We start from the raw sequence: 24,615 nt of genomic DNA, 5'->3' as shown, positions 1-24,615 counted from the left end.
GTATAGCAGCACATCAGCATTTCTAAGGGCAGCTCCTCCAAGGTAACTCACTTGGCAGAAGTCAATGTATAAGGTATATAGCACTGCCAGCAGCGTAAAAACAGCTGTGGTACTATTTGGCTGAAACAGGAAGAAAGGATGCATTTAAGGAGACACAATACATTTCTCTGGTTGACTTGGCATAACCTGATGCGATTTTCCTTTCAATTTGCTGCAGTCCCACATGTAAGTCAAATGGAGCAGTAACACATGTATCTGCAGCAGCTGTAACACTAAACTTGCTTGGACGTTGCTGGTTTGTTGGAGGGTTTTATTTGATTGGGATTTTTTTTTTAATGTGCAGCTTTTACTATGACTTCAGGACAGTGACATAATTTATTTAATTTTTAATGGGATATATTTTGACCTGATGATGCATTGCCCTTATGGTTTGATGGATGTGTGTTTACTAGAACAGCAGTAATGTTTCCCCATTCTTAGCAAACTGAGGGCAAATCAAAATAAGGTAGGATTTTTGGAGGCTATAAAAACTTGTTGTTGCATGCCATCTCTTTACTGACGGTATTCCTGATGCCCCTAAACCCTCTGGCAGCACTACCCACACTCAGTTTGAAGGTACAGTCGAAAGTCTCATCTTTCAGTCTAAAATAGCATCAGTCTTTTCCACTGCAAAAGCAATCTCAAATACTAAAACCTTTACAAAAATCAGTTCAATAGGGTTAAGTGAGTGTCACTCAGCTTTTCAATATCACATTTTGAAATTCCCATAAGTGAGGGGATGGGAGGAGGGGGAAGTTTGTTCTTTCAATGTTGCAAAAAAAACCACATTCTTGCTCTAGGAATGTACAATCTACTGGGAAGAGGCGCCTGCTGAGGAGCTCTGAGGTGTTCACAGTCAGCAACCAGCACTCAAGAGCTGTGGCTAGAAATCCTTGCCTAGAGATCTTGCTGGCTTTACCAATTTGGCAAGGATCTCAAACCTGCTTCTAGAAACGAACAAAAAACCCCTTAAATCATTTATGCCCACACACTGTCACAACTTTAAAAAAAAAAAAAAAAAAAAGGAGAAATAACACCTTGCATTCTGTCCTGGCACACTCAGTATGATCAGAGCACAAAACACACAGCCTGTGCTGAACAATTCTGCTGTTCTTTTGGGTACCTGCAGAAATGGTTGAGAGCATCCTCCTCCCCATCAATCTCCCTCTTAAGTCTTCAGCAAACAAGAGTGTCCATTTGGTGCCAGAGGTATATGATTTCTCATACCTTTCAACTGTCCCACAGTGAGAATGTGGACAACCTGGAGAGAGAGCAGTAACTGTTTCTGAAATGTGGGTGACAAAGATGCTGAAGTCTGCAGATGTAAATAGTTTTGAACGAGGGAAACTGAAAAGAAAACCAGTATCAGCTGAGAATACTTTGAGAGTTCTGCAATTCTCATCCTTTGTGAGGGAGAAGAAAGAAGAAAGTTTATTTTATGCAAAATCAGAAAAAAGCTTTAGGCTTCTGATTTTTAAAAAGTAAACCTTATTATTTTATATAGCTAAAAGCAGAAAATAATAGCTTGCAAGAAGCCTTTTTTTTTCCTCCAAAAAAACCAAAAACCTGAAAGAACCCAACTAAAATTAAAATCCTTCTGTATTCAAACCCAAAGTTCTGAATAGACTAGTAAAATAAAATTTAAAGCATTTGCACACCAAACTGAGAAAATTAATCATTTTACAATTCAGCATATATGAGGGAAATTGCAAAAACCAAAAAAATACAGAGGGGGGAGAGAGCGAGAGAGAAGTGTGAGGACACACGCACATGTATGGGTGCATGCTTGTGTATGCTAGCAGAATGAATTAGGGATACATAAAAAATGCAATATACAATTGACCCCACTGCTACAATCTTGATAGATAAGGCAGTTGGACTGGAGTTGTCAGATGTTATAGGAAAATGTTTGGCTCTGGAAACATTTCAGCTGCCTCTGCTGAATGCCTTTCCCTCCACAAATACCCTGTGTTCCGTTTCAGTAAGGAGGGAAATTTTTGCTTATTTTCTTGGAAAGCATAGAAACGTGCTTAAGCATATGCTGTTTATTTAAGATGTAGAGCTCAAGGAAAATAACAACTACCTCATTCAGTAGCATTAGCACTGCTACTGTTACTACTACATTTCTGCTAAACACATGTTTTGGTCAAATGCAATGCAGAAATTCACTTTTTGTAAATCATAAAGACAGTGTAAACACTTCCATGGATTTCCTACCAGAACTGCAGAGATGAAACAACAGCAACAACCCCCAACAAAACAAATTTAAAAAGAGCCCAAAGAAATTCAGATTTTGCTGCATTGTTCTGGCATGTGAGAAAGTCTAACTGAAGTAAACTGGCAATACTGGGGTTGATACCATTTAACATGCCCTACATTATGTCCATCACTGTCCTGACTGATGAGCACCACCAGCAAGCTTGTGCTTAGAGCTAAATTAGAGTGAGAAATCAGTGCACTGAAGGGCGTGGTTGCTACTCACATCAGGCTCCACAAACAGGAGAAACGAGCTGACAGGAGCCTCATGAAGTTCAAAGGCAAATGCAAAGTCCTACCCCTGAGGTGGGGTAATCCTATGCTTTAGCACAGGCTAGAGACCAGCAGAGAGTCATCTCTGCAGCAAAGGCCTTGGTGACCAACAAATTGCACAAGAGTCAGCAATGCACCCTTGCAGCAATGGAGGTGGACCTCATGTTGTGTTGCTTTAGCACAGGCATAGCCAGTGGGCTGGGGAATGTGATTATTCCCTTCCACATGCCACTGGAGAGGCTGCACGTGAAATACCATTCTCAGTCGAGGGCCACGCAGTCCAAGAGAGACGTGGACAAGGTGGACCAAGTTCAGCGGAGGGCCACCAAAGTGTTTGGCAGCTGGAGAACACAACACATGGAGAAAGGGAGTTGGGGTTGCTTTGTTTGCAGAAGAGAAAGACAGGAGGAGAGCTAACTACCTTCCACTGCCTAAGGAGGAGTTATAGGGAAGAGAAACCAAACCCTTCTCAGAGGCACAAAGTGAAATATGATAACAAGTTGCATCCAGGGAAATTTGGACTGGATGTAAAATAGGGGTTTTTTACTTAAGTCTTGGAGCTAAGAAAGTTTGTGGAAACTCCACCACTGTGTATTTTCAAAGCTTGACAGGCAAAGGCCCTGAGCAACCCTGATCTGACTTTGAAATCAATTCTGCTTTGTGGCAGGAGGTTGGACTAGCTGACCTCCAAAAGCCCCTTCTGATATAACCTTTCTGTTGATGCCACTCTTCTTTGAAATTATTTATTCGCATGGGAAATTTGACTGTTCGGGCTGAAAGAAAAGCAAAACTTTACAAAATCCTATAAAACTGAGCAGAAATAATTAGAATTAGAACACTGTTTCTGTTTGCTGCCCTAAACTCGTGATTTATATCCAAATAGCTAATGCAAGCACTCCAAAGACTAGTAGATAATGACCTAGATCCAGAAAGGAAGTTTAATGCAACAGTATGGAGTGTGGGTCAGTCCAGGCTCTGCGAGGCAGGAAACATCTATGTTTTCTGCTCTGTCAGTGTTTGGAGATTGATTAAATGCTGTGTCTAAATGCAGGTTTGCATCCTGACAGTTTGGTGTGGGGCATGGAAAACTGGAGCCCTAATTCCACCTTACTCTGAAATGCAGTGAGGAGCTGACTGTAGGCTCTCAGTGGAATAAACATGTGCATCTGGGCTCTGAGAAGAGAGCTGCTCACTCCAGAAGGCACAGCAGAGATTTTGTGAGCAAACCTGTGCCTTAGGTCTGCAGTCCTTGAGACAGGAGAAGTGGATAGAGAGCACTCATATTCCTCTCTTCTCCCAGGATTTGCAACCTGCCACCATCTGCAAGTGGGTGTGGACAGTCTTTCTTTCAGAAAGAGTGAGGCAAGGCAGAGGACACTTATTGTACTGTCTCTTTATATGTTAGAATAGAGGTTAGTGAGCTGTTTGTGGAAGGAGAACATGCTTTCTCAAAAGCATTACCCTCCCTCCCACCCCAAAGCTTGAAGAGTGTCTCGTTTTTTAGGACATACCGTAATTGTCAGTCTACAGCTTTGCGAGGGATGGAAAGAGGGAGGGAGGGAAAGGGAGGCATTCCCAACCCTGATGTGAGAGCTCTTCAACTGCTGAGAAAAAAAAAATCTATCTATCTATCTATCTGCCTATCTATCTATCTATCTGTATATTTATTTATTTTTGAAAGGAGGAGGGAAGAAAGGTGGGATGAAATTTGGTTTGATCACATCTCAGAAGCTTATGTTCTTCAAATAAGCCTACATGCTCCTAATAAAGGCTGGGTCTTTTTAACTGGGTAATTACTTCTGCAAAGGCATGAAAAAAATTATATATATACACAAGACAGAGAGCATTACGGATGTGTTTACTTTTAAGAAACATCTTCACAGAAAGCAGCACCTCCAAGCTTAGGTATAAAGGGAGCAAGTGCAGGTCTAGTGACTTCATTCTTGCATGATCCCATGGCACCATCACCTTCTATATTTACATGAGGGGCAAGAGGAGGAGATCATTAATTTCACAGGTTCAGCCAAATTGTTTCTTCAGGGGTGCTTCTTCAGGTATATTCCTCGGTGCAGGACACAAGGGAAACTTCAGTGCTGGTTGAGTGTGTGAGCAGTGACTGTGAGTCAGAAGAGGCACAGGAGTAATAACTCCTGATATTCCCTAGTAAATATGTGCTTGAGTGATTTTGCTGGTAAACCACTGCCTGTGCTAATGAGTGGTTCAGTGTTGTGTGGTTGTCCTCAGTTTTGGCAGTAGCATAAACCAGAGCTATCTTCTCCTGAAATGGGAGGTTTAGCTCTGAAAGTCTCCAGATAACTAGCTCTAGTGTGTTTTATATTTTTATGTTGACCAAATTATACTCTAATTCCACTTTATCTACTGGACAGCATATAACTTATGTAGCAAAGTAAACAGAGAAATATTGTCTCTTTTACCAGCCACTTCATCTACTAATGCCCTATGAACTCAATAATAAATTATTTCAGGTTTGTAATGCCAAATATATGCTTGCTCTGACTACACAAATAATACCATGTAAACCGATTTGTCCCTTTGCAATGGCCTTGTGCAACATTAGCAAATATTTTGCATGCTTGTTAGAAGTTCAGAAGTATGCTTGCTCTGACTACACAAATAATACCATGTAAACCGATTTGTCCCTTTGCAATGGCCTTGTGCAATTTTTTTTTTTCTCCTTGTGCAATTTTGCATGCTTGTTAGAAATTCAGAAGTATTTATTGATTCAAAAAAACTCAGAATACAAACTAATAACAATGAACCTACCTGCCGTGGGTGTTTTTTTTCCAAAAGCAGATGGTCCAAGATGGTTACTTAAGAGATGGGAGTGAAATCCATGCAGTCTTAAATTTGCATTTTCATGAAAGTAATGTCCTTACTTCCAAACTTCTATCAAATCTGCTTATGTTCTTCAGAACATGATGTACCACATCTTTTCCTTTGCAGAGGTGGAGCCCTGAGCCTATCAAATGAGGCAGAGTGTGAGTCAAGATAAGAAAGGATATATTTTTAAAACTCTCTTTGCCAATGGACTTCAAGCTCTAACTTGCCCCAGTTACTCTGGCAGCTTCAATCAACCTGGAAGTTCATTATTTCTTTTCAATTTGTAAAAGCTGCATTCACATTATAAAGCAGAAGATAATCCTTGTGGGTTAAGATAAATTCATAGACAGTGCTCACTTTAGTTCTAATTCTAATTAGAATCTGCACGTTTATTAGTTGTATGATTTAATCTTTCATATTGCCAACACTGACCATATTATTTCTGTATTATGTTTGCCGTTCACATATACAGCAATATAAAAAGGATTATTAACTTAAATCCTGTATTAAAAACACTGATCCATACAGTGAAGCAATTACATTACAGAAGCTAAATATATAGGGGCATAGAGCACTTCCCGCCACAGTCAATAGCAGTTTAGCCATTAACTTAAATGAAAGCAAGATTAGGTCTGTATTCTAAAGGAGGCAAAACGTATTTTTATAGCTACAGTTAATGACAATGACAATGTCAAAGTAAAAATAATGGGTCAAATCACTCATGGTGTACAACTGCCACTGCTATCTAAAAAAAACCCACCCAAACCAAAATTTCTTATTGCTAATGGCATTTATATCATCAATCAGAATGTTTACAACATCTGGAGAAGGTAACAATTGCTTCAACTTGGATCCAAACTTTAGCTTGGATTTAAGTCCAAATAGCAATTAGCAGGGGCTTACCTTCATCAGATCTCAGAGACATCAAAACTCTGCAGGCTGCTGGGACTTGTGCCTACCGTCTCCTCACGTGTGAAGAGCTTGATGCATTAGATGCGCTCTGAAAGTACCAGTTGTCATTAGCCAGAGCTGCCTGTCTACACAGCCTGGAGCACTCACTAATTCTCCTTAAAAAGAGATTATTCTGCTTTCTTTCCATTTGGACACCTAAGGCTGAAAGTTCTCCCCTTACAAATTAGAAACCAAGGTTCAATTCTCTCCTCTGCTGTGATCCTGGTAAAGGAGTGATTGGTTTAGCTCATCAACTTTCTCATAAACAAATCAGGGGTGGAAGGTCCTTTTTGCCTTGCTGTTGAAGCAATACCATCACACACAAAAAGAAATGAGAACATGCAAAGTGAGAACAAGAGCCCACCTGTACGTGCAGATGCACCTACATGGTCACCCAGAAGTGAGGTGATGGAACCTACTTGCTAATGGCTCTCACAGGTGCTTGAAACTCTTGTTCAGGATGAAATGTCTTCACCAACAGAGTTGAAATATCTTCACCTTTGTTTGTCCTTAGCTATACCGTGCAATTAGCTTAAACTGAGCTTGTACCAGAATTCTCTGTGAGATGAAAAAAATTAGAGTTTTATTTTCACAGGCTATGGCAGAGAAATTAACTTGAGTTTCTCATAGCTAGTACTCTGACTTACGCCCAGTGTTACACTTCCTGATCACACCAGCGCTTTTGACAATTTGAATGCAGATTTCTGGTCATCTCTATGTGAAGTAAAACTGTGCAACTTTTCTCTCAAACTATTTGTAAAACCAGGGACTAAAACCTGATATCTTCCTAGAAGGGTAGCTGGAGGTCTAAAACAAAGGCTAGGAACTACTAGCAAACCTAAACTAGACTTGGCAGGATTTGGAGTTAAACACTGGCTTCCAACTCTCTGCAGATTCCCAGAGGCTTAGGCATTTTTTATTTTTGCAGAACGTTGCCCGTCTTTGCAGTGCAGGAGATGAGGCATTCTACTCAGCCAATATGAAGAAAATCTGGCAAAATCCAGTGTACCTAAAAGGAATGAAAATATCAATGTTTTCTGCCCCAAAGAAAAGCTTCAGATGAAATAAGACCCAAAAGGACTTTTTCCTGTCTTTGAAACCAAACATTAGCAAGAGTTTTTTTATGCTTGAAAATACCTCTTTTTTTCCTATGTTATGGGCATTTGCTGAAGAAATGAGTGGGTGGTGATGTACTCAGAGCATGTCTTGTCATGTCTAATTGGCTATATAAAGAAATCAAATAGCCTCCTTCTTCAAAAATATGTAAGAAATTATTAATAAGAAAATATTATTTTAATGATAGAGCTGAATTTTTTGTTGGCTAGGAGAAAAAAAAAATGTTCCTGAATCTAATCAAGACACAGATTTTCCAAAATGTTACAGAGAACAGTTGTCAGTCAGCTGTCTAAAGCATCCCTCAATCATTTTATTTGATAGAAGCAATATCATTATAATAAAATATTGTCAAATAATACATCTCATAGTTTGAAAAAACATGTCTGTGACTTTATTTTATAAGTGTCTATGATTTGTCTTGGGCTTTTTTAATCTCACAAATGGAGACCATTCTGTCATGATAAAGTTCTAGCCAATTGACATTATCTCTTAGTTGTTTTTGTAATACATTCATTGCAGATTTTGTTCAAGTAAGAAGTTATTGTTTAATTTCCGTGATGGATGTACTCATTTAAAGAGTATTAGATTAGTGGAGAGTATACAATTTGTATTAACATGCATATGTCATTAAAGAATACATCGAATACATTGTTTTCCAGCTGTCTTCAAACAAAAGCAAACCTGTGAGATACAGATTTGTTTTTGCAACACCTACTCATGTGGATGGTTCCAGTTAATATTCATATGAGTAAGTATTACATAATTCAATCTATAGTTTTAGCATTTATTTTGCTTTGTTTTGCCTGATTTTTCTTTCATGTTAATTCTCTTAGAAAACACACACACACCATTTTTTCTTGAGATTGCTTTCATGGTAAGATTAGTTTTGATGCTAAATGCAGCCAGAAGCAAACCAAGAGGGCAACACTTCTTGGCTAAAGAGGATGAACATTTCTGTGCTCTAAGGAACAATCCTGCACTTCTAGGAAAACTAAAGGGAGAACCTAACGATATGTCTTTCCTTCTCTAAATCCCTTAATGTCAGTTAACAAATAAAATGACCAAATATTTACAGGGTGGCAAAAGGACACCACAGACTTTTAGGGCTTCATGCCAGATTAGTAGTTCCTATACTGTCCCTTGTCCTAGCAACCAGGAAGCCACTGCATCCACATGATTCAGCCAGCCCATTGCTCTCATGTGCATCCTCAAATATTGTGTTTTATTACTCTTGCTATGGACACGAAAATCTGCCTTAAATTGCTGAGGACCAAATATGCTTCTAGCTCAAGGCTACAAAGCAAAAGTGATGAGGAAGCTAGTACTTTCAGTAATTTTAGTTCCCCCAGATCTGGAATAGGATATGCTGAATTTCACTGCTTCACCCTGCAAGAAACTCAGAGCAGAAAGGGACTCTGCAAAAGGATAATGGACAGCAAGGTTTGTCTCAAAATGGCAGCAGCACGTGATTATAGTTCCCTCAACAACAGAAGGTAGCAAGAATTCCAGAGTGTAGATGTAACTTTAGTTACCAAACCTGGATTTAGTGCCTAGTTTCAAAACCGTGACTGTGAACTTGGCTCTCAACAGTCACTTAATCTTGGTGGCACCTTTACCGTGTGCCTCCTTTTTGACCCAAAATGCTCAGAAGCTGGAGTCCAAAGAAGAGCAATGCTTCAACCACCCGAGAGGACCCTAACTTCCAGGATCTCAAGTCAAGCTTGCTTTGATATTGTATCCTCCATGAAAGTCACTTTTCTTTCTCTATTATTCCACCACTTCCACAGGAAGAGGTAAAAATAGGTATAAACAATTTCAGCCTAGGGGGAAGGTTTCCTACTTCTTAGGCAAATACTAAGTGCAAGCACCCACACGTCATGTTCCTCCCAAACTACAGAGAAAAACACCAATCCCTACACAACTCAAGTAGAGAAGAAATGTGGGTCACTGCCCTCAGCCAAGAGTCCTACCTGTCAGATCCAGGGACACAGCAGATCTTGCCCGCAGCTTCAGTTCTGGCATCAGGTCCTGAGCTGGGGGGTGCAATCCAGACACCCCTCTGTGTCTGAGGTTTCCTACTAACTGATCTAGGCAGCTCCCATTCCCCTTGTGGGACACTCTCTGATCTGAAACACCAAACTCTTTTTTTGCAGAAATAGTGGCAAATGGTGATAGGGCTGGTGGCCAGGCACCTCAGGGTACACATTTTGGCACCAAGCCTATGCTTCTTAAGTGGGCATAGTACTGTTTGGGTCACTATTTGAGAGGATAAACATAAAGCAGTTGCAATTCCTCAGGTTTTTTTTTAATTTTATTTTTTTATTTTTTTTTTAAGTGACTAAATCTCTGATAGGTTTCCAGTTGCCTTGATACTGGTTGATTTTAATGGAAGCTTTCAGCAGCTTTCAGGATAGCACTGCATTAAAAAGCCAGCTCATGCATATGCAGCTGGTGGTAAATAAACAAGTATCTCTCTAATTAAAACACATCTAGGAAAGTCTAAACTAATTTAACATCTAAGTGACTGATGATAAAGGGGTAAGGGAAACCCAGCAACGTTAGCCTTTTAAAAAATTGTTTGGCATAAGAATTATAAAATGAATGGAGATAAGCATCAAGCCATCTAGCATGAAAAACCAAATGAACAAAATCACTGGGACAAAGTTATGGAAAGAGATAAAAGTCTGTGTACACTGCAAGTGAAAAGACACAGCAGAAATGTGCTCGGTTTCCCCAACATGCTATTAACATCTGAGAAAAGCACTACAGAAATGTTACAAACTAATTAAATTGGGCATATAATGGAACCAATGGGAATAAATTATTATGCAAATGCAAGGTTCTCCCTACATAACACAACTGCTAGCTGTCGGTGCGGTAGTAAGTGAGGAGTGAGGTGGATGCCAAGCTGTCCAGGATGTGATGCTTGCACCCAGGGACTCTGCCTCTGCAGCATCACGCTGGGTTGTGGATGGACCCAACCACAGCAAATGGGGTAAAATCCCGCAGAAAGAGGGAGAATAAGAAGGAAAAATGTACCTGGGACTTCCCACAAAAAGAGAAAGAGACTGATGCTGGACTGCTAAAGCAACAGTGCCATCTGCAGCGTACGCCCCCATGGAACACGCTGATTTCAGCTGCCCCGTGCTCTGCTGCAACGGTGGCAGCAGGTCTGAGAGCCCCCATGGAGCAGAGCTGAGGAGGGCAGGATGAAACCCAGCCTTTCTTTCCTCTGGCTCAGTCTTTGTACCCAAATGCGTAAATGGACCTCCTGAAAAAAACATTGCTGGAGTGTCTTTATTAAAAACGTTGTCTGTTAAGAAAAAAAGAAAGGGGGGGGGTTTCTTTCTCTTGGTATAGCAGGATCCCATGCTCAGACACTCGGTGAAGGATCAGTCCACTATACAATAGTCCATCAGTGAGACATACATCAGGAGTGTGTAAGCAACCAAACAGCTGCTGCCCAGTCTCTTTTCTATGCTGTATTTCTGTCACCTTGTAAAAGAGCTTTCTGTTACTCGTGCAAATCTGGTGTTGGTTTCAATCCATATTTTTATGCACAGTTCTTTTCACTGTGTTCATTAAATCTCTGAATGCCTTTATACGTTATATTATCTGAAGCAATTATAACAGAAAAGTCTAATCAATATTACGCATTTTTGTAATGCCGTTCATCAGTAGCTCTCAAAACTCATCTCTAAAGATTGAACCTGACAGAATTCATAAAATACAGATGTAGTCACTCTGCAAAAAATTCTGGCAGATTTAAGTCTGTAATCCACACATCCATGTTTATGCATCTAATATTTTTAGCCCTTACTCAAATACCCTTATTTTTATAGAGTCCCCCAAAACATGTCCGGGACAGAGTAAAAATGGAGTTCTGAGAAGGTGATTCTCTGTCCTATGACCTCCCTCTGGATGCTTAACTTTTTAAGGACATTTTACTGGATGGATAGTCTAACATCATTAGCCCAGGCAGTATTATATTTAACAGGTCCCATTAAAAAAACTCTCCCTACTAGAACATCCCTCTTTGTAGGTAAAAGGCTATTCCTGATGTACTCCAACATCTGCTTATTTTCCTCATTAGATCATTGCTCAGGTACCTATTCTTTTTGCACATGTGCTACGGAATCCTTGCAATTTGTCTGCTGTGAGTGTTAAACTTTGTATTCTGTTAATTTGCAGAGTTCCAAGCTGTCCTCTACGTCCTCCGCTACTGTTCCTAGACTCATTAAAGACTCGTGGAGGTGAGGCTTCTGGAATTAGATAGCATGGGATTCTGGGGCAACAGATTCTCTGTGGTAACTCAGAGATGCTTCGTACTACAGACCTGATCTTTGCAATCAAGGACCTAAATTTGAATTTTGGAAAGGGATAAAAATTGTGATGAAGTGTTTGCTATGAAGGGAGCTGAACTCTAAGAACTGAAGTCAGCTCTGCATGGGCTCAAAATATGAATCTCAGTCTCTACTGGTAATGAACGAGTGCAGACTCCATTACTAAAATGCCTGAATTACTGCCTTAGCACACATAGGCAGCATCAAGGATACATTTCTTGTGACTTTCTTTCTGTCTCTTTTTTGGCTTCTTGGAACTTTATATGATTATTTTAGATTGGAAAAAATATAAGATCTGGAGACTTCACATTAATTATTAACCTTAGTATCTGACTCCTACATTTTAAGATCTACAGCTCTGAAAGAGGAGACACTGCTGGCAGTAGCTACCTTGAGAGGGTTGAAATTTCTTATAAATCAAACTAATCTATACTGTCTCCTGCTCAGGAAATTGAATTCTGGGAGTTTGTGAGAGTCAACTCAGAGCTGACTGGGACTCCTAATTCACATAGATGAGGGACATTTGCATCGAGATAAGAAAAATCTGTTGATCTGATTCTTATTACCAATCAAATTTAGTCATTCTGGAATTCAATCTACCATATTTAAGTTAGTTAGTGGGACCTTCAAAAATGGAGAGTGGAGTCTTTGTTCTTTAAAACTAGATGCAGCAAGATTATCTGTTAAAAATAAGAGATACTAATTTTGTGCATATTTAGCCAACAGATACTTATAATCAAAGAGTGATAACAAGTTCCCATTATTTGGTTACGGGCCTCTGCTGGCTGAGGTCCCACAGTGGCAATTTTTGAGAGAGTTCTTTGTACTCATGAGCTTAATCAAAAACAAGACTTGGCTCTGTATTTTCTTCCACAAATTCAATGGACTAAACTCATCAAAGTCATAGGGTTAAATTTAGCTCAATGTGTCTTTGTTAAAATGTTTACAATGCAAATGGCGGCTATTCATAAAAGAAGTAACAGAGTCTGTAGATGGATTTGTTTCTTTGTCACCTCACTGAGCAGCTGGAAGGTATCTCCAGAAATATATGTCTTCATTTGAGTCTCCTATTGTATAAGCTCTTGGCCACCCATTTCCAAGAAGATGATGGGCATCTTTGTGGCATGCTTATTAGCTACAGTTAAGAACATTATTAAAAGCTCATAGACGCAATTTATTCTAGCTAGCGCAATAAACACTAAATAAATAAAGTGATGGACTTTCCTCCTGAAGTCAGAAGATTCAGCATTTGCTTTGCCTTACACCTGCTGAGGGAAAGTAGTTGAACTTCAGTGAGGCCTTGCCTGGAAACGGCCGTGGGAACTGCCTGGAAGAAGTGAGGAATGGCTGTAACCCCTGCCAGGCCTGCTCTCGGGTGCCTTTGTCAGAGAAATGCCTGCAGGGATCCCCTTTGCCTAGAAACAGCTTTCTGCTGCCAGCAGCCCTCTCTCTACTTGGGATGATGGCATCTGATACTGGTGTTAAGCAAGTGACACTTTTTGAAGCAACTGGATCCCGGTGCCACAGGCATGCTCTGTGTTAGAAGCAATCAGTGGGGGGAACTCAGACGAGGTTTGGGGGGATGTATTAAAGTGTTATCAGTACCTTCATGCTCTGGCTAAAGCTGTGTGAGCGCTGCTCCAGTTATTCCAGCTGCTGATGTGTTTTATCAGCAATGAGTTAAATTCTTAGCACAGACAAGGCTGAAGAGGTGAACGTTTCTTTATTTCTACCTTTGCAAACACCTTTGACCAGTATGACAGCCTGAGAGCATATTAACGAGCAGCTGCTTCCCACCAGGAACCGTTATATCAGCATTTCTTCTCCCTGTGTTGTTTCCTGCTGCTATCTTGCGTGGTGACACAGAGGTGCATGAGCAGCTCAGAGATGACTGCAGCAGTGTAGGTATCTAAAACAGCCAGGAGGGCTTGGGATACAGAAGGAAATATCCTAACCTTGGAATGACAGCTCTCTTTCATCTGGAAATGGGGTTACAAATACAGCATTTACTTTTATACCATCAAATAGAAATGATAACATAATGGACTGGCAATTCTGCTGTTATTCTGTGGCTATGAAAGCACGTAAACTGAAAGGCCAGGGGAATGATTCTTTTTCAGTTAGCCTTAATACCTCTGCAGATACAGAAGTATAATGGGAAGCCAGAAATGGACCTCTACAATGCCCTATTTATCCTATGGGAATCTTCCACTAGCAGAAGAGGTGGGCACACTGTGTCAGAAATTATATACAGTGCTAATGATATACTAGACAGGAGATAATAAGCCTTTCAGGGATTCCTAAATGTATTACTTGTTAATTTAGAAGGTACCCTGGGTGCAACTTATGAGGTGGTACTAACTTAGAAGGTATCATGAGTAACTCTGCTTGCTGGAGGGCTGAAATGTAAATCCCATTGTTCAACAGGGAAAACGAAAATGCTCCTTCCATTAAGTCTGTGATCTGTCCTTCATTTGCCATGGGGAATAGCATAATTTAGAAAGCTGCCTTCTAGGATGTTGAACAATCATGCCTCATCAGTGATATCTCTAGATTAAAAATGTGAACATTTTTACATTACTAGAGGGATTATTATATCTTGCTTAATATTTCATTTATTTGACATCAAACTACCAAGTAACGAGTATAATGTATTAAAATGCCCTTCTGGTCATATTATTTGACTGCTTTTATGTAATAAGACTCTAACTGCATTTGTTCAGTGACATTATGCAGTGGTTTGATTTATGTTTTGTAGTGTTGGGCTGAGAAACGTAAAAACTGGTTGTCATAGTCAGTTCAAATCTATTTCTGAGTTTCTATGGATCCTGAAACACGAGGTTCTCCTTGGAGGCAGAAGAGGTTTTGTATCCTTCCTTCCCTTAAATGCAAAACTGATGCCGCGCCAGCTTCCATGGAGCTGGATGCACCTCCTTCAGGCACCCAGCAGTAAGCAGCAACATTATTTTCATCCCTGATTCACTCCTTCCAGAACTGGTGGATAGTTTATACTATGATGCTGTCACCGGATCTCAGACCATAAATCTCTGTGTACACGGGGTCCAGCCCTCTTCACTCCTTCATGCCTACAGTTACGACTTTACCCAATGGGAGGTGAGGCTTGCAGGAGCAGTCCCTTTGGTCCTGCTTTGTGGTGAGTATCCCAGGCAAGGAGAGTCCCCCCAAAACAATCTCCTGACAGTCATGGCAGGGCAGTGCTGAGCTTCACACCACACACACGTCAGCTAGGCCAGTCCAAACCAGGCAAGCAAATTTGCACTTCTTTACTGGATCCTGTTGTCTTCCCTTTCTTTACCCTGCCTTTTTTCCTTCTGTCCTGAAGTTAAAGTCAGTACCTCTGGGTGAGCAGCGTAATTGTTACCACTCTCTGTAACTGTGGCTACGGATCGTTGCTCCAGCCTCAGACTGCAGCTTTCTTTCTAAAGGACTGACACCAAAGAGTAGGAGTGTATTACACACAGGTGAAAGGGAGTGAGGCGGGCATATTTTTAAAGCAGAAATAGAGAACTAGACATAAATCTCACCGCCTACAGCACAGGGCAAAATCTGGGGCTAGACAAGAGAATCTATTCCTGCTTTTATACATTTCTAAATCATTCTGTAGCAATATGATAACCACAGGGACTGAAATTCCTTGCTTCCAAAATACAGGTAGCAGTGGCAGTGAATTTATGTAGAGCTTCACTGGGAACAGGAGAGGACCTCTGGAGAATAAGTCAGGAGAGGACAGGACTTCTTGTTTGTTCACAGTTGTGCCTAGACTCTTTCCAGTGTCTTTAACATTTGCAGAAGCCCTGCAGTAGCTGGTTAATATAAATGTCCATCTAGAATTGTATTGGAGACTGAGGATTTATGAGCTACAGGGCACAGAAAAATGCCACTAAGTGCAAAGTATATTCTGCTCTTCAGGCAAGCAACGGTGTCCTGAGGCTTATTCGCTGTTTTTCACTTACTCTGTTTGTTGTTTTTCTTTTTTTTCCCTTCTCTCTCCTTTTTTTTTTTTTTTGGTTGTTGTTGTTGTCGTCTCCCTCTGTGGTTCATGAAGACAGGGCTCTGCTAATGATTAACTTGTTTTGGAGGGCAAATTCAGAAAAGGAGGGTTGAACTGGCATCAGTCAAGCAGTCAACTTTAATTAAAAATGTCAAAACTCTTTAATAAGAAACAAAGAAGTAAAACAAAAAAAGGAAGGAGAGTGGGTAACAACAGAAAAGAGAGGACATAATAAAACAAGGAGGAAAGACAAACAAAAAGGCGACAGAATTAATGGGAAAACGCGGATAGCTAGTACAGAAGAAACTGTACATAAGCTGTCCTGGCTTCTTACTAAAGTGACTGGATGTCTACCAGCAGTGTCTAAAGTGGCAATGCTTCCCTTACCCCTTATATTTATCTGATATTTTAAAGTATGTTGTCACTAGTATGAACTGCAGCAAGGCAGATTTAACTGCAGGAAGGCAGATGTAGGGTGTTCCTGCTGTGTATTTGTTGTTGAATATGCACACAAGCTTAGGTCCTGCTCAGAACAGCCAGCTGCTGCTTTGGGGAGAACAAGAGGGACTGGGACTGCTGCAGAAATCCCAGTTTGGTGATTCATCACCCTGGCAACACTGGCAAGAGAAAAAGCAATGCTTATCTTTATCCAAATCTAGACTATGTTAAATTGATGTAAATGTGAAAATGATTTACTGAGAAGAGCTATTAGCTTCATGGATAAGTCTTGAAATGACACTGCTTTGCAACGTATTAGCCAAGCTAAAGAACATTAAATAGCTTCTCTAATAGACACCTGATATACCAGAGAGAATTCTGAGTCCCGGGTGAATTTCCACATCCTCTCCTAAGGCTAGGCCCCACGACGGTTTGGACATGCTGAACGAATTTTCTCACCCATGCACTCTAATATCTGCATGCCAGTCCAAGGAAGATGAAACATCTTAACTGCTATAAAGTCATAACTTTGAGCCAAATGAGAAATAAATCAAATCTTTCCCTGACATGGGCTTCATGAAACCGAAAGCTTATCAAGTCTAACTAAAAGCATTCATCTGCTCTCTGTTCTGCAAGCCCTGGGGGATCACTTAGACCAGGGCAACTCTAATGCTCCAAGCAGGGCTAGAAAATGTAGTACCTGAAATCCGTGAGACACTGGCTTTGTGCATTCACGCAGTGTGAGAGGAGGCTATTAAAAGACTCATAGTAAGACTGCTATATCAACTTATCCAAATAAAATACAGAGATTTAAGGGGAGGGGTAAAACATATACATCAGTTTTTTATAAACAACCAACTACTAAAGTTCCTCTGAACTTAAACAAAATTTTGATCCAGCTGTGTTTTGCCCCGTCTCTAGGAGTAGTCCAGACAATTGGATGTGAAAATTCTCTAAACTTTTCCATTTGAGCCTTCCACAACTATCCAGGACAAATTGAACTCCAAAAGTGTTCTGTTTGGTATCAATCTATAAATTTTCTTAGATCAGGCTGTGTAGAATTTAATGTCTTCTCTTTTTTTGATGGGCTAAAGAATGCATTTCAAATAGTTCACTGCAAGAGCTACTAAATTTTTAGTGACTAACAGAAAATGAATGTATCTACTTGCATGATTATTGGTCAATAAAACCTCCACAAATTGGAATTCTTCCATTTTTTAAATCCCCACATTGCTTAATAAAAGGTCCAAATCAACTTTGTGATATCTGACACTAAAAAGCACCTAGAAAAACTAGTGTAAAAGAAATTCAGAAGCAACATAATTTGCCAGCATGTGTTTTAGGTCCTGCTTTGGCGCTAAATCACCAGCATTTTATTTGCAGTGGAATATGCTATTTTTCAGTCAGCTCACACATATTCCTCAGCTAATATTTTGCAAAGCATTGTAAAAACCTCCCAAATACCTCCAAACATACGTGCACACCAGTGCACATGCACGCACATGCTCAGAGGGATTTTTTTTAAATTAATTGAATTCAAGGTTAGTATCTTTGTAACTTCCTTTTTTATGTGGATAGAACACGCAAGCATCACATTACAATCTATTCTTTAAAGTATTATTTTCCAACTGGAAAAAGAAGGTGAGTGTGCTGAAAGACATACAGAACCATTGTGCACAGAAATGCCTATGGAACAGCATTATCTTAACCAAGTCACACTTGATTGAATGTATTTCCCAAAATGAAGGTATTCTTCTGGATCCTTCATCTCTCTCCCATCAGTGCCATTCACAGGGCACTATATTAGTCTATGCTAGAGAGACTTATCTGCTTACACAGGCTGACAGTTTGGGAACCACTAATGCCTCTATAGTCCCCTATGGGGAAAATGTGTATACGTGCATGGACCAATGCAAAACCCAATATGTACATACACACACTTCCATTACATTTTTAAAAACAAAAAGGTAAAAGAACAAGCAAGGGAAGTATAATGAAAATAACTTTGTTTTCTAGATGGAAGCTGTTTTTTTACTGCAACAGTTTGCTCTTACTCACTTGGTAATTTCTTCCAGCTGATTTTAGAATGCTGTCTCTGAAAACTACAGATGCTTTTCTAAATGTGTCCTGCTTACCCCTGTTTTGAGGTAGAACATTTTAACAGCCAGGGAGAAAGGATTTTCTGCCATTGAAAGCATTTGGCACAGGGCACTGTAGTTGTGTTGCTGTTTCTCTGACGTATCTTCCAACCCTTCCCAGCAAGTCTGAATGTTATATTATATTGAGAGATAGATGATAGTGCTTCTTGTGCTGTGCACACATGCTGCAGAGGCAAAGCCAGGCAAAGGTATTTGTACCCTACAGCTTCACTGACCTTGCTTCAGATGCCTAAATGAGGCTGTGGATGTCCTGGGGCTCTCTCTGACCAGCGGGGAGGGACCCCCAGCACAACATGAGGCACTTCAGCAACACTTCTTTCCCAGTGCCTCCCAGGAGTGATGAGTCCATCTCTCCATGGAAACAGTGTCCGGAGACTAATCACTGTCTGAAACCTCTAAGGCAGGTGCATAAAGTTGGTGTTGTGAGCACGAGACCTGTTTTGGGCAGGCTACCCATCTCATGACTGGCCATTGTGGAGTCTGCCAGCCTCCCCCATCCAGCAGTCCTTGCGTGGTGGGTGAGAGATCACACCCTCAGTACATTTTCACACCAACCCACACCTGGTGACACTGGCTTTGCAGGAGGGGAAAAGAAATTTGTTGCTTCTGTGAATACATCCATGACACAAAGGCTGGAGATCAGGAAGAAAATGGAGCAACAAATATTTCTATCAAAGAATTGTGTCAAAAAATAAAAGAGATATTTAAAAAAAAATAATTTCTGGGAAGTTAAAATTAAAAATAGGCTATCCATCAATGAATTTATGGTATCTAAAACTCCTCCAAGCCCCAGGATATAAAGCTCTGCCCTTTGGTTTTCTTTTCAGTCTGCCTGGGTAGTCTCACTTTATGAGGCAGCATAATGTGCAGTGGCCTTTTCTGAAGGTGTTGCTACACTTCCTGCTTCACTGGAAACCACCTTTTTAGCCATGCATGACGTGACTAAACATACATTGGTGTATAAATTTCAGGCTTTGTTGCTAAACCTTGAAAAGTCATCCGGTGTGGGTGGTGGCCATACCAGTGCAAGATGCTGACAGTACCACTGGGCTGCAGAAGACAGCTCTGAGGGATGGTTTTTGAAGACTGTTTGGCTGTTGTTGCACCACAGACAAATGCATGGAATCAGGGGGAATGGAGGATGAAAGAAGAATTTAAAACTAATAATGTCAGCAGTCTGCTTTTCTCTGGATTGCTGTGAGGGAGAAATAATATTTCTTATGTATTTCCACTTTGGAAAAATCTTTATATAAATTTGATTTCCTCTTGGGATATTCAGGGAGTTCAGATAACCTAATAAATTTCTAAGGAGAGCTGTTTCAATGTCTCTTTTTTCATCTTTTATAATTATTATTCTGTCTCTTATTTGTACAGTGGAAAGTTTATGCAATTTTATTAAAGGATTTTGAGACTTACTCCACATGCGACTATTAAAGTATACATCTATCCTGATATATCTAAAGCCTCATACCCATTTAAACATCTACTGAGTTTTTAAATCTTGTTTTTGCTGTATATTTTCTTTTCTATTGAAAATAAATATAGGAATCTGTTCACCTCACCAGATGTACCACGAGTGTATTCGATAATAGCAGGGGAAGAAATTGCATAGCCCTGTTGTATATTCAGTTTATCCCAACCGTTTGACCTTTGACTATGTTCTTTCTACTTTGTTCTTTTGCTTTGCACTTTGTTTTGTCCACGTGAAGAATTTTTCTAAGCTCTTTGAGAGTTTCTCTGAGTAATAGCCATAGATAAGTCACCCTGCCAAGAGAGTAGCCTTTTCCACAAGTGGATCCCAATTTTTCCATTCCTTTGAGGAACACCACCACCACCAATAACAACAAAAATAACAGAGACATCAAAAGTTATGCGGCTGTGAGGTTTAGGCTGAGAAAACTTCAGTGAGTACTAGAAACAAGTGCTAACATTCCATATATAGTTCTCTAAAAGACTATAAGTCAAAATAGTATCATTTAATATACACATAGAAGTGGTGCTGTCGTCATATATTATGACATATGACTACAGTTCCTGCAGCATTTTAGCTCCTTCTTTCCCTGTCGTCTGTACAGCTTATGTCAGATGACAATGCTGAGATCCACCAATTCTTTGCTAATGCCCTGCTCAAAACTAGGGCCAGCGTGTGCCATCATGCCTTCTATCTCCTTCCTGTGCCTCTTGCTAGCTTTCTCTGTCTTGCTCCCTCTCAGATGAGAATACAGATACCTTTATTTGCCTCTCATGCATATTTCTATACAGTCTTTTCTTTCTACAGGAAGAATTCAAAACACTACCTTAAGTCATGTGTGATCATTTTCTGTGTCTCTGAGAAAGCTATTTATAAGGGTCTTGATTGAGGAATGAAAGAAAGACTAAAGCAGTTCAGTAGAAATTATCTCCCTAATGGTAAAATCTGAATTATACATTAAAGTACCATTTATTCAATGAATTTTATTATTTTGTTTAAAAAGGCAGAGACTTTTATGCCTTTTGTATGCTTACAAAGGTTTATTAGCTTGAGTAAAAGGTTATTATTATTCAATTGAATAACTGAATTTTAAATTATTGGGATTGCACTTCATATTATAACTGCTTTTCCAGATGCATTTGATTATGTCAAATCTGCCCTTTAATCCCCTGTCTGGAGACCATTTTCTCGAATCATGCAGTTTCTTACCCTCTGTACCGATATCCTAATGAACACGCACAGTCCAGTCTCACATCTTCCATGTAAATTACTGTGCATACCTCTTCTAGACAGATCACATTGGAGGCTATCTGGTGTCGTATAATCCTGGATACTGATATGTGGAAAATCTTCTCAGGTGATTAATGCCATAGGCATCTAAGTTTCCTGCAGAGCACTATTGCGGGACTGAGTGTTTACATGAATGCCAGACTTAGAGATATGGAACGGACATTTAGAAAAGTTAATAATCTGTGCCTAATCCCCTCCAAGAATTATCTGTTGGTAATTCTATAAATAATTGCAGCTTTATTTCTTGTCTCTAATTGAATCACATATTAAATTATTAGAAGTATTGTTCATTTAAAAATTTGGAACCTTGCTATTAATCCCATTGCATGGGTGAAACAAATACATGTAAAGCTAGATATAAAAAATCTTTGCATTTGTAACTTATTATATAAAAATTCACAAAATAACTGTGTTTTGGTGTTTGTTTCTTTTTTTTATTTGTTTAATTGCTTAATGCTTAAGTGAAACTGCCCTTCAAAAAGGTTTCTCATTTGCTAGAAACAAGATTTGTCCTTGACTGCACACTTGGAAACTGCAGTTCCTGGGTGTAACACTGAAATTCTCTATCAAGATAACAAATAGTACACAAAACAAACCAACACAATAAAATATCAGGGTAGGCAGCCCCAGAGTGGAATATCTTGTGAACACCAATTCTTCATTGCTACATTCAATACCGCACTGATAATGTCAGTGTGGCCAAAGGTGCTGCATTTGCTTGCATGTACCTATGAATTACGTAATTGTCTGCTGTTATCAGCCTGCTTCTACCTCTGCTGAAGGGTTTTTCTCTTGGCCAGGGATTGTCCATTAACTTCCTTAGAAGCAAGATCAGTTTTCCACAGCCTTCCATAATTTTGAGCAATTTATATTTTAGAAAGTAATCATTGATTCCCGAGATTTGACATAGCATAGGAAGCACTTTAAAAGTGGCTTTGAATACTCTTAATTAGCTCAAGAATTACAGGCTCACTCCTCTTTCACACTGCCATTACAAGCATTTATCTCAACTGATTTCTACAGAGTTGCTTCTGTTTTACACTGGTGTGAGGGAACAAAAAAGCCAGGTTGCATAAATTGTTAACAGCTCTTTCATAGTGCCTCTTTATTACCAGATAAAACTTTGATGAAGGACATTCACAGAAGATCAATATGAGAAAGCACATAAGACCTGACTTTTATACTACTGGCTGATACTGAGAATCACAGAAATAAGTATTTGGTTTTGAAGCTCTTACTTAAGCTGATGATTGGTTTGATGCTGCTTTTCCTGAAAGAAATATTTCACCTTTAGGAGATGCACTGCCTCCTGAGTAAAGTTACTCCATGGCTCTGATTGCAGGGATGCGGAAAGGACTATGGAGTGCAGTCGTTCATGGAGGAACGAGCAACTTCATCTGACATCCCTCGTTAGAGGGAACAAGGTCCCACATTCGTTTCTCCGCTTGGTGTGGATGCTGTTCCCGGCTGATGTGATCCACCACTGTCAACACCCTAGGATGCTCCGTGTGAAAGCCTGTGTGTCTCAGGAGGGGAACTAGGGGCTTTGGGAAAGTTTGGGGTCTTCTTCCAAAGAACTGGGAAATCTCCTCATCGACAGCAATCTTCACGTGTAATTTATAGAGGCCAGACCACAGCAGTGGGGTAAACAACAAATGGTATTGAACTGGCCAAGTAATATACTGTCTGTGGGCTAATATAGCTCAGAATATATTCACTGCCAAAAGCAAATTAAACATTTTCCTTGAGAGTCACTTAGATAGCAGTGTTTGTTTACATAGTGGTTTATCTGCGTATGAAGAAGTGAGCAGGAGTTAAAGTGCAACTGCAATCACATATTGTAAATCCAATTTATATTAATATGCCTCCAAACTAATAGCTGGCAAGTACATGGTTCTGCACTTCTAGCACGCTGCCATGATATGTTTCTGTCAAACAAAGAGCAAACATTTTATCACAGGTTTGTGGGCTTTTTTTTTCTCTAAAAAAACCCCAAACATACTAACACTGAAGGTTACCAAGGTAAATATTTTTAGAAAGTTTACTCTTCACACGCTTAATCAAGACCATCATACTTTACTTGCTTTCCGCTGACTGTTACTAAAGCCATCCACAATCTTCGAAACCTGAGCGTTATGAAGTGGAAATGTCTGTTCAGGAAAGTGCTCTGGTATGACTGAGTATTGATGACAGGCTTAATCCCAAGCTCAGCGGAAACTCAGTTGTGCTCCTTTTTCTCCCTGAGGTATTTGAAGAGGACATCCAGCCCCCCCTCGACAACCTCGGGCAGGGGCCGGGACAAGGGGTTGTGGGCGACGTGGAGGCCTTTGTCCATCGGGTTCCACGCCACGCGTGGCAGCCGGTGCAGCAGGTAGAGGTCGTCCGGCAGAGTCTGTATGGCGTTGTAATCGACATGGCAGCCGGTGCAGCAGGTAGAGGTCGTCTGGCAGAGTCTGTATGGCGTTGTAATCGACGTTCAGTAACTCCAGGGTGGTGATGAAACAGAGGGACCGCGGCAGGGTGCGTATATTGTTATTCTCTATGATAAAGATTTGCAGATTGACCAGATACTGGACACTCTCTGCTATGTTTTCAAGCCTGTTGGACCCTAGGTGCAAGAAGTCTAAGGTCCTCAGTGCAAAAATGCAAAGGGGAATTTGCACAAAGCGGTTGTTACTGAGGTTCAGTTTCCTCAAACTTGTCAGGTCGGTGAAGCTCAAAGGCAGTTGTGAGATGCGGTTGTGCGAGAGGCTCAAAACTTCCAGCTTCCTGCACAGGCTGAGCTCTGCTGGTACTTCTGTCAGGTAATTCATATTGACAAACAAGACCTTCAGATTCCTCAGCAGTCCAATCTCTTTAGGCAGACACTTGAGGCAGTTGCTACCTAAGTTCAGCACGACCAGCCTGTCCAGTTTCCCCAGTGAAGGAGGAATCACCACCAGTTGGTTCTGTGAAAGGTTCAGTTTCTGCACCTCAGGCAGTCCCCACAAGAAGTCAGGCACGCTGGTCATCCCTTTCATTATGAGGCTCAGGCTGACATAACGCATTCCCCGTTTCAGCAGTGACTTGGGCTCTTTCCCTGAGAGAAGAGCATCTTCCCACGCAGGCAACTTTGGACCTTTCCTCAGAAAAACCATGCTCCTTCGCCCCTCATTCTTCGAGTGCTCAGTTCCCATAACACCCTGTATCCCTCCTGAGAGATGAAGTGAAGTTTTCTTCCCTTGCAAGTGCTACACCAACATGCAAATGCCAACAGAGGACAGCTTGCAGGAGGCAGGAAAGTTAAAACAAGGAGACAAGGAGGAGCCTGTGAAGTGCATCTCAGTCCACCGGGGCAGTTTCCATAGCTGCTGAGGGAAAGTTTCACTTTGGGGGGCTTGTGTTGGTCTTGGTGCACAGTCTGTAATGAAATACTTGCTCCTGACT

At 40.5% G+C, this 24,615-nt stretch overlaps 1 protein-coding gene across 1 annotated transcript; it reads right to left on the bottom strand.

The window, feature by feature from the left end:
- Positions 1-23,407: 23,407 nt before the first annotated feature.
- LRRC30 (leucine rich repeat containing 30) lies at positions 23,408-24,365 on the bottom strand. The gene is made up of 2 exons (XM_010086495.1): positions 23,666-24,365; positions 23,408-23,604 (listed from the first exon to the last, which is right to left on the bottom strand). The coding sequence occupies exons 1-2, from the start codon at positions 24,363-24,365 to the stop codon at positions 23,408-23,410; spliced, it is 897 nt and encodes a 298-aa protein (XP_010084797.1).
- Between the last annotated feature and the right edge of the window lie 250 nt (positions 24,366-24,615).

Source organism: Pterocles gutturalis, unplaced genomic scaffold (genome assembly GCF_000699245.1).
Source record: "Pterocles gutturalis isolate BGI_N339 unplaced genomic scaffold, ASM69924v1 scaffold7111, whole genome shotgun sequence".
Lineage (NCBI taxonomy): Eukaryota > Metazoa > Chordata > Aves > Pterocliformes > Pteroclidae > Pterocles > Pterocles gutturalis.
The sequence above is the reverse complement of the archived record's forward strand: the minus strand, read 5'-3'. Positions and strand labels throughout refer to the sequence as shown.

Excerpts from the sequence above, each read along its gene's own strand:
- LRRC30 (XM_010086495.1), bottom strand. The coding sequence starts at position 24,365 with ATGGGAACTGAGCACTCGAAGAATGAGGGGCGAAGGAGCATGGTTTTT. Across the intron at positions 23,605-23,665 it reads CACCACCCTGGAGTTACTGA|ATGTCGATTACAACGCCATA; the intron begins ACGTCGATTACA and ends GCACCGGCTGCC.